General features: G+C 36.1%; 1 protein-coding gene across 1 annotated transcript in view; it reads left to right on the forward strand.

Annotated features, from left to right (window-relative positions):
• Positions 1-17,846, forward strand: part of LOC139732305 (uncharacterized) — a 159,818-nt gene that overhangs the window by 63,545 nt on the left and 78,427 nt on the right. Inside the window, exons 3-4 of the mRNA XM_071643175.1 lie at positions 3,971-4,027; positions 9,490-9,633. Coding sequence (XP_071499276.1) covers positions 3,971-4,027; positions 9,490-9,633 — 201 coding nt within the window. The remainder of the gene's footprint in view (positions 1-3,970; positions 4,028-9,489; positions 9,634-17,846) is intronic.

Consider the following 17,846-nt stretch of genomic DNA (forward strand, 5'->3'; position numbering starts at 1 on the left):
CCAAAGCATTGCAACTTTGACCTGTTGAGGATGGACTGATTTTGCTACAACATGCATTTCCCATAGACACTTGCCCGAATATACTCTGGACTCATCCTCAATGGGTTAATAATCTAATTTCATTAAAGCGACATGTCATGAGGTTGAATGTCAGGTATGCACTTAAGTGGAATAACATACATGTACAGAGTATGCCATAATGATTTTTTTCATTCATGGGAGGAATTTCTGTCCACATCATGTGATATGCAACAAGAAGAGTATGAGATATGTAATTTAATGAAGTATAGAGTAAGAACATAAGTTACTCAAGTCTTCCAGCAGGGATAGTGACTGGTGGTTGTAAAATGAACTGGCCATTGTGGGCATATTTAATCAGGAGAGCACAGGGGCTCCATCAAACTCTCTGCATATTTACATATGCAAATGAGAGAGGGTTATATGCCTCTTGTGTGCTAGACTTTCTGTCAACATTAAACCCCGGCTTTCTATTCCACCACACTTTGCGTTAAGTCATGTGACCAAGCTGTATACTGTGTGTTTGAATACCTACTTCTTTTCCAACCATCTCATCTTGCTGATGTCTCTCGTGTTTTCTCTTTCAAAATGCAAACACTGAAACTATCATACCTCAATGAGTTGCTAGGAAACTTGAAGTGCAAACTCCACCAGGTTTTGATATGTCTCTGTTTTCCATGCCATATTTTGGGTTGTAAATTTGCCTGCCGTTTAAGTGTCTTCTAGATCAGAATCTCAGAGTGTATATAGTCCCTCCATGAACATGGATCAGTCATAATCAAGCTTCTGGTAGTAATGCACGCATGGTCTTGTCTCTGATGTTTGAGTTTTGTTGAGCGTGAGTATTTTTCAAACTCGTAATAAATTGTGGGATGCCATTTTTTTAGTTTGTTGTCAGTGCATGATATGTGTAGATGCATTTAATTCTTGATTATTTTGTGCATTGTCCCTGGAAATCAGTGTGTTTCATATTTTGGTAACTTAAATCATCCATTTTATTTTTGTTCTTCCCTGAGTGTTTGGCTATTTTGGTACATTTTGATGAAGAACATACTGTGGTACTTACACCCTGTTTACATGGATTTGCATGTATTTACGAGAATCACTGTTAAAGGACAAGTCCACCTTCATATACATGTGGATTGAGTGAATGCAGCAATATTAGTAGAACACATCAGTGAAAGTTTGGGGAAAATCGGACAATCTGTTCAAAACTTATGAATTTTTAAAGTATCTGCGTAGTCACTGCTGGATGAGAAGACTACTACAGTGTATGATGTCATATGCGTACAACCATATAAAGAAAATAAAAAGAGAATTTCCCAAAACTTTACTTTTTGAGTAAAGTGCACATTTCTTCGACTTGTTACTGACATATGTTAAGGGCAATATTATTCTTCCTGCCTTCTGAAAGAGAGAAGTCAAGTGTTCTTTTGTTATGCGAGAAAAGTGAAAATATGTTAAATTTTCTTTATTCTTTCTTTATATCGTTGTACTCATGTGACATCACAAGCTATAGTAGTCTTCTCATCCAGCCTTGAGTGAGATTTTTGCATGGCTGAGAAGGTAAGAAACAAGAAAATCAGCAATTAATCAGTAACTGTGTTTTGATACATATACAAGCTGTGTTCATGAGCACCATTTCTCTGAATAATTCTCTGAGTATTTTGGAAAGAATGAGATGCGACAATTACCACCATATTGCCTCAGGGTATCTTGATATTCCATTACATATAGGCGTCTGTGAAGGATGCCATTGGTATTCTGTAAAATGGCATTACTTATTCTATTAAAGCTGTACCCTTTATGGTTGAAGTCGACAAAAGACCTTTTAACCCGTTGAGGACAGGTCCCGAGTATCCTCGGGCAAGTGTTTATGGGAAATGCGTGTTGTAGCAAAATCAGCCCGTCCTCAATGGGTTAGCATCATACTCACCTATCTTTCTATAATCTTTGAAAAAAAAAATAGATGTATTCTGTCAGGTGGAGACATATTCAAAATGTCTTGACTAGAATCTTAATGAAAATGTATTAAAGTGAGGTAAAGTAACCAACTTTGATAATTATTTGAAAAAATTTCGTTGTTGCTAATATTTTCTCGAGGGTGTAATTTCGTGAATTTTGCAAATCACATTAAGACTGCAAATTCAACAACATGTGAAAAAAACGCCACACCATGTGCTATGGCATTACGGTATCCTCGGTGTCAATTCATGAAAACAACATCTGGCGAAAATGTCTATTAGATGACCTCCTCATTCCCCAAAATATGGTATAGTACATTGCTTATTCTGGATGAAAGAAGCAAGTTCGTACATGTACGTCATGGTCACGTCAGAAACACGTAATAGTATATTTGTTAGCTATGTGGAATAAAGATATGCCGTAATATCAATTTATGGTGGCAAATATATGAACCAGCAATAAAATTGCATATCAATGTAAACACAGTCAGTGCATGTGCTGTTTCATGAGATAGAACTCTATACAGTTATTGTAAGTATGGGTTGAGACCTGTTAGAGTGCTAACACATCTTAGACTTTGGCTCCACTTGTCAATTTGAAACCGATGGTGCCATTACCCCTGTAAATCTACTGTATGCCGTGTACATGTAGTATGTGTTCTCCTGGAAAACATGCATAGTGTTGTAATTCTAAACACCAGTCCCAGACTTACGATGTACCAACTTTCTTCAATGTTTAGAAATTTGAGTAAATTGATGTCAAGGTTGATATTCTTCTGTTTGAATGGATCTTTTGCTCGGGATATGTGTAGATTGACGTAACCACATAAGACTGAGCGTATAACAAGCATTGGTGAAATTAGGTAGTGTTCTCTTGAAAGAAAACTACTGCAGAAATAAAAACTTTGTAGGATCAAATTTTGGATCGGGACCAATTGCAGTGAACTTTGCATGTGAATCAAATTGTGGGTCAAAGGATTTGGTCAGATGCCACTACATCGATCCCAACAGTATTTGCACATTATCATTTTCTAACTGGTTTAGTAAAGTGTAGAATTGCCTCGATATTGCTGTACTTCAAAATGATTTCAAGAAGTTTAAATTAACTTCTTTAATAAAACATTGTTTCTGTCCATATAATGATCACATAATCATTTGAAAGTGATAACTGCATGAAGTGAGAAATGAGTTGCTTGGTAAAGGCTAAAATGGCTACATTTTTCACCTGAAATCTACTATAATAATGAAGCTACTAGGTTATCTCCAGAGGTCTTCACTCTCTTTCACAAGCAATCTAGGGCTTCAAGAAATGTACCAGAAGATGTATGATTTTAAGTATGTATCTCAGACTACCATATGGTTTTGCTGTGAGAAGTGTGGATTGCCACTTTTTGTATGGACCCCTTCCCCTACCCCCTCCCCAAACAAAAGATGTCCCATGGCTGATTTTTTCCCCTTTTTTTGTCAATTATCACCATCTTTACAAATTTTAAGATTGCAATTGCTGATCTAAACTTTGATAAACATGTCACATTTTAACATTTTAACAAACAAAAAATGTTTTATTTATTTTCAAAATGCGAGCATAATATACTGTATGTGCACTTATTACATTTGCTGTTGATTCGTGTTTTGTAAGCTGTGTGTGTTTCAAAATAAATTCCTGTCAATGCTACATCAGTGGGACTGTCACAATAATACATACATCTCTTATTGCATGATATTTCTCATAGTATTGCTTGACTGCATGCACAGCTGTTTCACGCACTGCAGGTGCGGTGAACATGAATGAGCATTTTACATAACACTTGTGATGTACTGCCCTCTCTTGTTTACCAACTGTTTTAAAATGCACTGTAGTGTCCAAGTAGACCATATATATGGCCTGGACACACTATGATCTGAGTCAAGCATACACACATGGCATGAAGTGTTAATGAATGTAATTTTCTGTTAGACTTTATGAGGCATTTTATTCTTCATTCCAGGGCATCGGGATCGTTCCAATTTTCATCCGTGTCAGAGAGATTCTCCCAGGATGACAGGTAAGTTTTGTGGCTTTTTTATTGTTGTTTCCAAAATAGATTTGAAGATAGATGATATATTGATATTGTCAGCTGAGAGCCAGAAAGGCGCTATTGCATTCTAAGATTTGAGTATAGATAAAAAACAAACAATCAATTTTCATGAAACAAAAAGTTTACTTAATCAAAAGTGAGTAGATTTATAAGCATTGCTCTAACTATTGAGTGAAATTATACCCTTGTGGTATTGATTTTTTATATATTTGGTGAAAATGAAAATAATATAAAATTGACACCCAAGCTCTACAATGTGATACCAATAACTCAATACCCCTCAAAATTGTGATAACACCCGTCTGTTTTTATCAGCTGATGATAATGTTATACAAGGCTGTCAAAAGACCATCAACAGCTTGGCAAACATTGGCCATAATCTGACATGTTTGTACCACTGGTTTATGGTAATTTGAATGTCTTCTTTCTACAAAATGAAACTTACTGACTTGTGTCACCTCGAAGATTGCTTTCTTAACTCTTTCAAAATGTTTCCTTTTGGACTTCAGTCTACATTCTACAGTTGCCTCTTTGTTAGAATTTTTTTTTTTGTTCATTCTTTTATAAGCACTCCTTAACTGTATACTGCTAATTTGCTGTAGTATCAGTGGGAGAATGAAACAAACTTCCATCAAAGCTGCCAACTCTCTAGAAAAGTTGTAAGAAGTTACCAAAAACTCAAGTTTTACCCCAAACTATCATAGAACTAATTTATGCCTTCAAATAATTTGTTACTTAGAATGAGACTTAAAAAAAAAACACATTTTAGAGATCCTGAGGTTTTGAGAGTGCAAGACTCTGCAGCAAATATGAATTTTGAAAACAAAATTCTTTGATAATTGCCCATTGTTGTCATCAGAATGAAATTTGCATAAAAAAAAATTACCTGCAGATCAAAAACGTGTCAAGGGAAACCATTTTTAGAATATACTATACTGCTGTTAATGAATAATAATGATCTGCTATGGTTGTAGTGGATAGTGCAATGATTATGGATGTTTGTTAGTATTTTGTTCACTGGATTTATGGTATATTTTGCAATATTTCTATTATCACACATTGTGCAAGTGGGCACACATTCCCCCCAACAGTTCTTCCTTTACCACAATTGCTTGTATATCTTTTCTAGCATTTGAAATGACAAATTTTAATTCATGAAAAGGGATATTTCTTATTCCTAATTCTGTCACCGTGGTTCTTATTTTGTGTATTCGGCCACTTGTGAAATAGCCGTAAACAAGTCAGTATATTCCAAACATACTGGCAAAATAAACAGGATAATGTGTGTGTTTGTATACGTGTTTGTTAAAATAACCAAGGCTGAAGTGTTCTTTTTTGTGTAGCCAGTATTCTGGGAAGCCTCCTCAAATCAAACAGATGACAAACACATTGCAATTAGTGTAATGGACTTTTCAAGGTTCAACATCTATTCTTTTTTTTTCACATTTATATATAGGGAGTGTCCAATGCATTACGTATAAATCCATCACATTAATACCCAAGCCTACAAAAGGGTTGACACGACCTATCATCCAGCGGCTAGATTATGCCATTATCATGGCATTAGTAATTGATAATATGTTTTAATCATGAAAAATATGACATGTTAATGCATTGCTTTATATTGCTACACATTTATCATTAGTCAAAACAAGAAAGAATTGCAAAAATAGACAGGAAAATTACTCAAATTTGTAGAGCACATAATTCTCTCTCTAATCCAATGCAGATAAACAACTATGCACAATACTACCAAACTAATGCTAGTATAACTTATCAGAAAGAAGTAAGAATTGGTCCAACTATTCCAGTATCACATTAACCTGTTGAGGACGAGTCCCGAATATACTCGGGCAGGGGGCTATGGGAAATGCGTGTTGTGGCAAAATCAGTCCTTCCATTTCCTGTATGTTGGAGTAGATCTCACTGAACTCTTTATGTGCCATGGTGTAAACCCCCTGTGTGATACATTATGCTGAGACAGTGCTTGCCTCAATGCAGTCTTGCCTTGGGAAAACATTCTGTTTTTCAAATCTATGTAACTTTTATATATTTTTGTTACCCTGGATATGTGATGAGCAAAGTTTTAGAGAAAATGCTGAGCTTTGCTTTGATATAAATTGTATGACAAATCTATGATTGTTTTTCTTTCAAATGACTAGTAACTGCTACATTTTGTAGTTCTAAGCAAGACTTTCCACACAAAAACAGTGACAGAAACTCACAATTTACCCACAAATCCAGTAGGAAACACAGCTTCATAGTCAACTACCACATGGAATGCAAGCTACCTGTGACAGGAATGGAATCGCAAGAGACGCTTTCATTGTATAGTGACATTTGACGACTTGTCGAGGGTTAGTTTAGATGCGTTTGAGCATGAGAACTTGGCACGCCATCGACTGAGTCGGGTGTGACACACATTTTAGTGTATTTCCCCGCTTTGTTTGGTTTTGTTATCTTGACTTTTATTTGGACTTTGATAAACCTTCCCCTCTTCTCTCCTGCCCAAATTAGAGAGTCAAAATGTAAACACTTTCCAACGAAAATCTCGAAGAAATTTTTTGAAATGAGAATTACTAGTTGTTATTGGCTGTAGTTACAATACATTGTTATGACCTCTTGGTTAGAAACTAGAGGACAATTCTTCTTTAGGTATTGTATTTTGAACGATTCGCAGATAGTTTCAGCATTGAAATGAAGCAAGTGCTTGCAGAGTGCTTTTACTTCTTTTTCAAGATTTTCAAATTATGTAATATAATGAATATTTTGAACTATTCAATATGCATGTGAAATATTCAAAACAGGTTTGAAACACTGTAGCAATCAGTTGCAAACACTATAGCATGTGTGAATTTGTTAATTACCTCAACTAATCTTCATCTTGCCATCAACCAATGTATACCAAAGTTCTTTACTTTTATGTTCTGTTGAAGAAAATTGAAAATAAAGTGAAATTTAAGATTGATTTGAATATGTGTCCTGGTTGCACAACACTAAATTTGTGTTGGTAACCTGCCTTTAACACACAATAGAGATTGATTTTTCTCTGCTTATTAAAGGTAATGTTCATACTACATTGAGCGTCGCTTACTTTTAGTCCTTGTGCCATCCTACCTACCCTTATTCATGTTTGTATATATACATGTGTGTGTGTGTGTGTGAGTTAGGTGTTCTTGTATATAATGTTTGTGTTTCTTTGTCTGGGTCTTTTATAATCATCCCTGTTTTGCTCTCTTCTTCACTATAATCTCCTGTTGTATTGTGAAATTTATTATTTCTTCTTATTGGAGAATAGACTGTTTATGTTGCAAGAAATTACTTACTGCCTAAGGGTTGAAGAACAATCTTGCCGAAGTAATACATGACATCTCCTTCAACAAGGTCTCAATTGCAAATGAAGTGATTGTACTCGGTTGGTAGATTATCAGAAGATTGTAAGGCTTTTTATTCATGGCCACTAAACAATTGATACAGGGGGAAAATAATATATATTTTCTTTTCCCCCTGGTGATTGGAAGGTACTTTGAGGTAGTGGCAGAGTAACAGTTACATGCAGAACGTCGTGCTAGTGATTACATAATACAAAGCATCACTAGAGTTAGATTATAGTACATCCTCCTGTGTGCATTGGAATATGTTGCAAAAGTGAACAAAATTCAAAGAACACTTCTTATCATCAGTAGTAGATGCAAAGGGATTAAAAGCTAAGATTTACATTGTAGATTAAACTCTAACTCTTCACTCATTTCTCACTCATGGTAGAAGTGGAAATGTTTGCATTTCTATTTGTGCAAGAGTCTATATCATTCTACTCAATATATTTGTCTTTTTTGTGAAATGAAGAAAAGTGCTATGTTAACAAGTTAAAGTTATCATGTGTGCACAGTTATCATGCATGCCAAACCAACTTCTCCCACGATGCCTCTCTTTACAATGAGTGAAAATATATTTAGTGTAGTTTCTTTGGCCCTTTAACTTTATTACAAAACCGTACAAAGTGTACTGTACGAGCTGAAATTTTTGCATACAGATATTTTCGCGAATTGCTACTTGGAAGGCATTTTCGCGTGTTCTTAATTTCGCGGTTGCGAGGGTCTACCTGAACTTACTTATTCGCACGTTGGTATTTTTTTTTCAGTTCAAAGGCAATTCGCGAAATTGGCGAAAATAAAACCACCGCGAAAATTTCAGCTCGTACAGTAACTCTTTCATTTTGTGTGCACTCTGAAGAAACTTTTGGAATCTTAAAAGGAAGTGTATCTCTTTCATAAACAATTTTACATAAATTTGTTACCAGGTATTATAGGTAACTGTTGAACGTTTGACTGGGAGAGATTTTGATGCCTGTTGGCCTGGGTGCACCTGCCCAGGTAGGAGCAAGCATACACACACACAAATTAGAGGAAGTTAAAAGAGGAAGTTTCTCAAGCTCCGTGGCAGAGTTTGGTTTGGCTGAATCCGTGGATTATTTCACGACAAATGCCAGGTGCATCTGTCACTGACAGCAATGCCATGCACAAGCTGAAATCACTATCATGCACTGCACTGGAGTTCTACTGAAGTCCAAGAAAGCACATGTTGAAGTATGAATCTCTCCATTCTGATCATAAATCATGGCTACATGTAGTATTTCATTAGGTAATATACAAAATTGTCTCTCTTTTGAGCCAACTTTGCAGAATTATCATCACATTCACAAGCCCCTAAATCTCTAAGTTTATAACCAGTTCTGAAATTTGACAAAATATTTCAGAAAATTAAAACTCTCTTTTTTTTTCTCTTTCTCTCTCTCTCAAATTTGGAAGTATCCATTTGTCCTTGTTATTTTGTGCAGATGCAGTTAATCGACCATTTCTCCAGCGCAGCATAATTCACAGTTGCAAGTTCAATTAGGACAATTATGATCAGTTCTGAAGCAGAATTTCCCCATGAATTGATAGGTTTAGCCGATCACCATTCTGTCTTCTGATATTTCCATGATATCAAGGATTTCAATTTGTTCATGCTTTTAATTTTCTAATTGATGTGCAGCAGATCTCCCATAACACTCCCGAATGTGGCAGTAAATGTCCCCCACACACACCGCTGCCTTTCCACTTCTGTCTTCAATCATCTAATGCAAAGATTAACATATTACCCAACACCCGTGCTTCTGCATGTCAATATATCATCTGAAAACTTATACTGGTAATCTCTCATTTTAGGTGGATTGAAAACTAGAAAATGGTGTTAAAAAATGGTGTAGTAGATAATAATGGTAATGATAATACATTAAATGTCTATAACCTCATTTTCCATTCTGATTAAATGCTAAAGGTGCTTTACACCAAAGCAGAAAGACTTAAAATACATATTAGATACATTAGATATTAAGTGGGTGCATACATTACACCCCCGCCCTTTTCCCCCCATTGATATCATTTCAGGGAGATTGATGAGGTTGCAGATGGAGGATTTGGTGATGCGGTCCCGTTTCAGTACCAGGACCCAGATGAGAACTTGGAGGAGGACAATCTGCTGATGGCCAAGACATTTCACTACATGAGACGGCAGCACCAAGAACTGGACAGGTGCGTTGATTTGACAGAGTATATGGTCTTCTTTTGTTTGTATCAGTGTACGTGTGTGTGTGTGTGTGAGTGTGTGTGTGTTTGTGTGTGTGTGTCTGTGTCTCTGTGTGTCTCTGTGTGTGTGTGTCTCTCTCTCTCTCTGTGTGTGTGTGTGTGTGTGTGTGTGTGTGTGTGTGTGTGTGTGTGTGTGTGTTTGTGTGTGTGTTTGTTCTTGTATACATGTGCAGGGCTGCACCCCGTAGCCCATTTTTCTACAGGTCCGACCTGTCTGTCAGACCAGTAGGTACCCAGTTTTTCCATTTTTTACTTGTCCATTCCTGATAAAAGTTATTTGATCGACAGTGATTCTTTAATGGTCCTGGACCGTTGAACCTGTATTAGTGTGCAGTGCTGGTGTGTGTGTGTGTGTGTGTGTGTGTGTGAAAGATTTATTTATCATCTACAAGCTTTAAAGAGAAAGTCCATCCTGATCTATACGTTGCGCTGTATGAAAAAAGCAACAACAACAACAACAACAACAAAAACACCAGACTTTCTGTTTACAAATGGAATTGAGTACTGCTCAACATCTCTGCCACACAGCATTACCAAACTTTTCTTGCTCTCTAAATTTTAAGTTCATAGCTTCTTTTGTTTCTATTTTCCTCCCAAAATATTCCGTGATCTACAGTTCTGATTTTTCTGTTTTCATACATGAGCAACATGATATCAGGACAGAATTCACATTTAATTATTCTAACTGTTGGTGGAAAGATATGCTTGTATTTCTTTGGTCTGTGTGTATATGCACTCTGGTATAATGTCCATGATTTGTTTCACTGCATCATCTTACACATAGTAACATATATACATTATACTGAATTATCTATTTCACGCGTATGATTCCGAATGTGGTATAACCAGGCTCAGTGTTTATCAATCATACTCCATTGACATCACATGTTGTAATGCAGCATATAATATGAAAAAGCAGCTCTCAGATTGGGTATCATATTACTGTATGCGCCATATATTTAACAAGTCTAATTTTTCGCGAATTGGGACTTCCTGACAATTTTGTGAGTAGTTAAAGGTGCAATTGGGGAGTGCAGTACTGAATGGAGAAATGTATGCATGGACATCACAATCATGTCGGGATTATAGTAAATATATTCATGTGTCTTTAAGTCCACAAATAACACCTGACTCGCGAAGTGCATGAAAATAAAAACCTCGCGAAATATTCTGCGTATACAGCACCTCGTGATTGTTTGCTGCTACAATGTATGTCAGACCTGTGTGTGCACATTGTAGCCACTTTCATCTTTTCAGAGAACACATAATTTTTCCTCAGCTTAATTCACCTGACCTTTTTCAGAATTCAGACATTAGCCTCATAATTTTTTGATCTGAAAGACCCGTAGGGACTCTTGGGACATGTAATTAGGGTTTTGATTACCGTGAATCCATGATTCATCCACATGCTGGATGATTAGCACTCTAAATAAGCTGCTTTATGTATCAGCCGTCTCCTACTGTCCGAGATCAGTGCTTCTATGAAATTCTGTCATGCACAGCAATCGATACATAGTCCTGGAAAACTCTGCAGGTTTACAATGAACTCTTTAACTCTTTATGTGCCATGGTGGAAAACCCCCTTTGTGCCACATTATTCTGAGATGCCAACATAGTCATGCTGTGGGAAAACATTTAGTTTTTCAAATCTATGTAACTTTTGCAGATTTCTGTTAAGCTGATCATGTATTGAGTAAACTTGTAGAGAAAATGCCAAGCTTTATTTTGATGCAATTTGTATGACATTGTTTTTCTATCAAATAACCAGTAGCTACATTACTGTAAAGGCGTGACTTTTGCACCCAGAACAGTTAAAAAAACTTATGATTTACATGCAAATAAAGTAGGGAACACCACTTGCTAGTCAGTCACCACATAAAATTCAAGCTATGTATATATGTAAAAGGAATGGAATCGCAAGAAACAATTCAGTTTACTGTGCTTAGGTGATTTATCGATCGTTTGGGTGGGTTTATGTGTTTGAGCAGAATATGCGAAAGTGACATGCCATCGTCGACTGAGTCAAGCACATAAAGAGTTAATTACTAAAACATCTAGAAGTCTCCATTAACACTAGTGTGTTACTCCTTACCTCTTATCTATACTTGATATCCAAACATTTAAAAAACCCACAGATCAAGTTAAGCATCTGAAGGACTGAAATTTGCTAGTGTCAACACACTTTGTCTGATGCGGAAGATATTGCATGAAAAAGTCATGTTTGTCAAAGCCTGTTGACACAGGCAGGAATTTGATATATTCTGCCTGACTTTGTTTACAGTAACAAGAACTGCACATCAGTTTGCCGTAATTTAAGCGACAGTGCAGGCACAATGTACATACAAGATAGCATCACTGTGACTAACTGTGTGTTCCTGAGCTGTTGCAAATGCTCCTACCCCCCATTTACATTCACATTTACATTAACGATAATACACTCACATGTATGGCCAAATACCACAGTTTAATGTGTATTCCTTAATTTGAACACAGATGAAATGCAGAGTACTTCGAAATACCATCGTATTTACGGTGGTTATTCAAACTTTGCGCCACGTAAGCATGCAAGATTTGAGTGTGAATCTTGTTAAGAAATAAATGCCGATCGTAATCTGGTGTATATCTCATGTGACTTTGCACACTGTGTGTCTTTTCCTGTTGGAGAATTGCACATGTAAGGTGATCAGATCTTGAGAATGAGTGTGTGCTACTCTGTGTATTTGTTTTTTACATTCATCTACATTTGTAGAGAGAAAATCTTGTTTCTTCTCTGTACTAGCATCTGATTTTTTTTTTTCACTTCTCTTACTCTTCAAACCAAATGCAACAAAACAGATGAACAAACAAACAAAATACCCCAGCGGTATAGCCCCTGTTTTGGTTATCTAACCAATATTGTACATGCCAAATATTTGCAGTGGTGTAATTTTCTCTTTTTTTTGTAGTCAACTGATACAAACATGTGGAACATCATATCTGAAGAAGGGAATTATTAAGTTTTCTCTTGGAACAGATGTTATTTCTTGTATTTTTTAATTGTGAATGTTATGCTGGCAATATGTATGGCGTTTCAAGAATGATAACATGAAATGATGCTGTAACATAAAAAGTAGCAATATGGGAACTTTTTTTTTCTGTTGAGTTAACAAAATGATCATGCAATCATGTTGCCTTCAGGCTTAAAGTTTTTGTCTTCCATATCATTGCTCATGTGCACACAATATTGAATGCATCAAATCTTGATTTCGGCCTGCTCATAAAAGTAGTCAGCAATTGTGCAACCGTGGGTAAATGTGAATGCTTTCTACAGCTGCAGATACAACACTTACACTCAGGTATGGGTAGTTCAAACAAGATGAAAAGATTTTCTAGAAGAAAGTATACTGACTTTGGCATAGAGAATTATTTGTGAAGCATTAACTTATTTCGTTCGATAATCTAAGCAGAAAAAGGGTTGGGGAGTACATAGATTTGTTAATCTACTCTGCAATGTTTAGATATATTTCGAAGCAAATAAACGCACTCATGCTTAGCATGAGCTAAGTGGTTTGTGTGAACATAATATGATTGCCAGAGGGTACCAGCAGTCATCTGTTGGAGCAGGATATGGCTCAGTTATCCACATTTATAGCAAAGTATAGGAAAAAACAACAACAACAAACATACAAAAAACTTACACTTCTGGGGAGGGGGCATTAAAGGTTACCATGGTGACTGCTATCTACCTTGGATGTGAAGTCACTGTATAAGGATGAGCAAATCACAGTAACAAAAAAGATATAAAAGAAAATAAAGCAAAAAACAAAACAAAACAAAAACAAAATAGAAATGAACCATATGCCACAGTTAAGGGTCATTGCATTGCTGCCACAGTGCTACATTTATCAAACAACATGTAGGAATTGATTTCAGAGGTACAGAATACCATCAGTTGCCATCATGCTGATTTCACTTGTGTATATTTCTATAATGGGATTGCCTTTATAAAAATGACAGTTGGGATAACAATGATAGTGACTCTTTATTATTCTGACAGTAATGACCCATTAGTAAGTAAGATGTGATTCGTAAGAATAGTAATCAGGAGTCTGAGGAATGATTCCTTTAAGAGTAATAAAAATGATAATCATGTTCTCTGAACAAAATAGATCTCAAAGGGTTTGACATTTCATGATATCATCAGGTTTAAAAATTCAAGAAGATTTGTGTGATATTTGATATTCGTTGCATTTATATAGTAGGCCTACTTCACTGTGGAAATATCATTTGAATGCAGTGGGGGTAAAGTAGCCATGCATCATCTCAGTGGCATTAGTCTCAAGAATGTGCTGTTCTAAAAATGTCGCATTAATCTTCCACATCATGATTTTATCGGCCTCAAGTGTGCTATCAAATGCTTTTAAAAGTGTACAAGAATTTTTTGGTCCATCATGTTTTTTTTTGTTTTTTTTACTCTCAACTTAGTTAAGAAAACATGAATTATAAAAAGCCTGAAGTGTGAAAAGCAGCCAAGAAGAAAGTGTCAAAAACACATCAATATCATATGATGTGGCATCTGTTTTAACTGTCATCACATTCTTTCTCTGCCTCACATGCTGATGTTGTCTTCCTGAGTATTGAACTTTGTATCACTCCATATTCGTGTTTTTAATGAGAGAGGCTCATCCAGAAGCAAGGGGTCCCTTGGAAGGGGAGGGGTGGTAGGGGTGGACAGGACAGGGTGTCTCCACACCACACAGTGTCAGGGAGGGATAAGTGGGTGCAGTAGTCGTGACCTTCAGCCCTGACAGGCAAGGTCGTGGAATTTCAGAAGAACCCTTAGAGTATGGATCTGCTCTGTTTGAATTTCAAATGCAAGAGGGAAAACCTTTCCATGTAGGACAATGTTTCAGAAATATGACATTACGTCTATATTCTCAGTGGTAGAGAGCCACGACCCCAGCATATCAAGGACGTATTCATTATCATAGTCATCATCATCTTCTTGCATCATCAAAATAAATTTTCCTGCTGCGGATGTCATCACTTCTGTAGTTATTATTGATGTGCACAGCAAGTTTATGTTTCTTTACCAGAGATGCAAAATGATAATACTTTTGTACGTACAGATCAAAATTTGTGAGATAACTGCTGCGTGGGGAATAGTATACAAATAGTGAATGGTCACGAATGCAATGGTACGAGATTTCGCACGAGGTGAAAGATAGAGGAGCTCTATTCAACGAGGCAAAGCCGAGTTGAATAGTGCGCCTCATCCGAGTAAAGACCATACACTATTTGATATATACAACGTCCAAGTAGATCTTTATTTGGTTGGAGGATTGTTGGGTAGGTCTAAGTAGGCCTAGAAGTCTATATATGTATGAAAAATATAGCCATACTTACATGTGGATCCACTGCGATTCTCTTTCTGGCTTGTGCAATCAGTGTAGATACAGGTTACAGCTATACTAGCGCTCATACATGTACACTAGCACTACATAGGCCTACGTACGCGCATGCACGTACCGCTCAAGTACACTGCGTTAGCTGCACGCGATCCTCAATATGCAACACCGTACAATTTCTCAAACCGTGGAATAGAACGAAAAAATCGAACCAAGTTGCATGCAAAAATAGAACCAAAATTGCACGGCGCGTTGAATGGAGTACTTATTGAATATCACGTCACCAACAATCCTCCAATCAAATTACAAGGATCTACTTGGACATTGTATAAAATCACCTACTTGCATGATCAGTTGCAAACTGGCTCTAGACAGAGATCTTTCCAGTGTCTTTGTACTGTCCAAGTGATAATGAAACTAAAGACTCATAGACCATATCTAGAGCAGTAACCCTCATTTGCAGTGCATTTTATATGACAGGTTTAAAAGAGAATACAGCACATTTATTGCAGCTCGAATTGATAATTGGTGTGAGGATAGCTCAGGACATTCAGTGTATATGATCGATCACCAAAATAACATGAACGTCATCATATATCAGTCGGGCATTCTAGTCCACAGATGACAAAGACATACAACTTTCACTATGGAACCTACCACAATAAGGGTCCATGCTGTTCCACATTCATGGGGAATGGCAGTAATTGCATAGAATGTTGACAGCATCCTTAAAGGCATAATTTACCATTTGCAGATGAACAAAAACCCAGCATTAGTGCTTTAAAAGATTTCTAAAATGTGAGTTAGTGATAGAAACGACCACTGTAAAAATTTGAATCGGTAAAATCAATGTTAAGTATTGTTAGATATGGTCAGTTTTACGGTAAAGGGTGTAACTTTCAATTTTTAGCCTTTTGGCCCACCCTGAACACATAGATTTATAGATCTCAAAGATTTTTTCCCATGTGAGTCACCTTATGAGTAGCCACCTTGGGTAGCATAATCAGGTCCAGGTATTGATGCGTTTTGTTTTGACAGTCACATATGTACCCTAAAAATGACTATTTTGTGGCATTGAAATTTATATAACATTTTTGAAATGTTAATAATTTTCTACAGCAACTGCAGAGATCTAATTTTTTATGTTAAAAGCATAGTTGTATGGTCAATTGAAATGACCAAATTAGTTTGGTTTGTATCTGGCCCTTTATTTTAGAATACTATGACTTCAAATTTGAGGTTTCGGAGGCTTCATTTTCCGTTAACAATTGTTTACAAACTTTGATGGACAGTAATGATCAGTGGATGTGTTTTGGTTACTTTCTTTTATGCTGAAAATAGTAAGGTGCAGCTAAACTTTAGACTTACATCAAAGTTTACTTGATTCTAGGGCTATTTGAAATTTTGTGATAATTTTATTCCATCAAGTGAAATTTCCGTTAGCAGTTTTGAAGCCTCCGAAACAAAGTGTTTGGTCAAATAATATGAATATAGATAAGGGAAGCAACCTAATCTAGATGTCAAAATGTAGGATATGGGGCCCTAACCTAATAGACCAAAAATAGTTAAGATCCGCCAAACTCTCTGAAAATAGGAGACAATACAAATTTTCCGTTAACACGTGAAGCCTCCGAGATGCATTGAAGCCTCCGAAACACCAAAAACATCTAATTTGACATTTCTGATAAATTCTTTGAGTGTTTGCCCCAAATTATGCCATGAAATCATCAACAGACATGGACAGACAACAAAAATAATAAAAACATAATGATACTGCAATAATTTTTTGAGCTAATACACTTTATAGAGAAAAAGTGGTTTCGGAGGCTTCAAAAGGATGTTAACACTCCATTTTTGTGATTTTCTCTGGACAAAATCAAATTAGATTTATTGTTCACCCACCCAATGATCGCTTATGACATATCTAAAGATATTTAATCACATTAAGTTTTCTGGCTGCTTTGTTTACTCACCAATATAGATTTACTATACGATTTACCTATTTTTCTTACACAGTGCAGATGTGTCACACATAACTCACCTTTTCACTCAGCAACAAGATATTAGCAGATGAGGATGTTGCCCCACAAATATGTTTAAACAGTGTATATCAACCAAAAAAGACACAATTTACCCATCACTTTCTACATAACATACATGATTTTCATAAAAACATACAGCATACCAAATTAATTTTCCAGATATTTCGGAGGCTTCATTTTATGTTAACAGCATGTAAATGGAATGTTTTGATTACAATTTTGTAATTCTAAGTCTATCAAATAACTGTTTGGACTGAATGAGACTTAATGATTCCTCAATTAAGGTGTAGATAGTTGTTTAAATGTATGAAAAGCATTTATTTTGTAGGTTTCCTTTTGAAACAATGGAACAGGCTAGATATTGTGAGTAATGAAAGTGACTTCCAGCTTGCATGCATGCCCACATCATGCAACAGTAGTGCAACAAAGCAAGTAGTTGTGGATACATCAATGTTCTTAAGTTGGATAACTCATTTTTACTCTTGAGAGAAGTTGAAGTGTTGTGACCATATTTGTATCACTCTTTTGACTGGTTAGACTTTGTTAATGAAGACCAAACAATTACTTGATTATTTAGTGTTAAATACACTTTTTTTTTTAAAGAACTGAACACTATTCCTGTCCTGAAGATTCAAGGACTTTAATAGATGGTTATTCAAGAGGGAAGCATACACGTAACTAAGAAATATATTACTTTTGAATTTAAGGTTGTATCTTTTATGCATGATCA

Source organism: Diadema antillarum, unplaced genomic scaffold (assembly GCF_040938485.1).
Source record: "Diadema antillarum isolate AM-2024a unplaced genomic scaffold, OU_Dant_1.0 seq00000413_RagTag, whole genome shotgun sequence".
NCBI lineage: Eukaryota > Metazoa > Echinodermata > Echinoidea > Diadematoida > Diadematidae > Diadema > Diadema antillarum.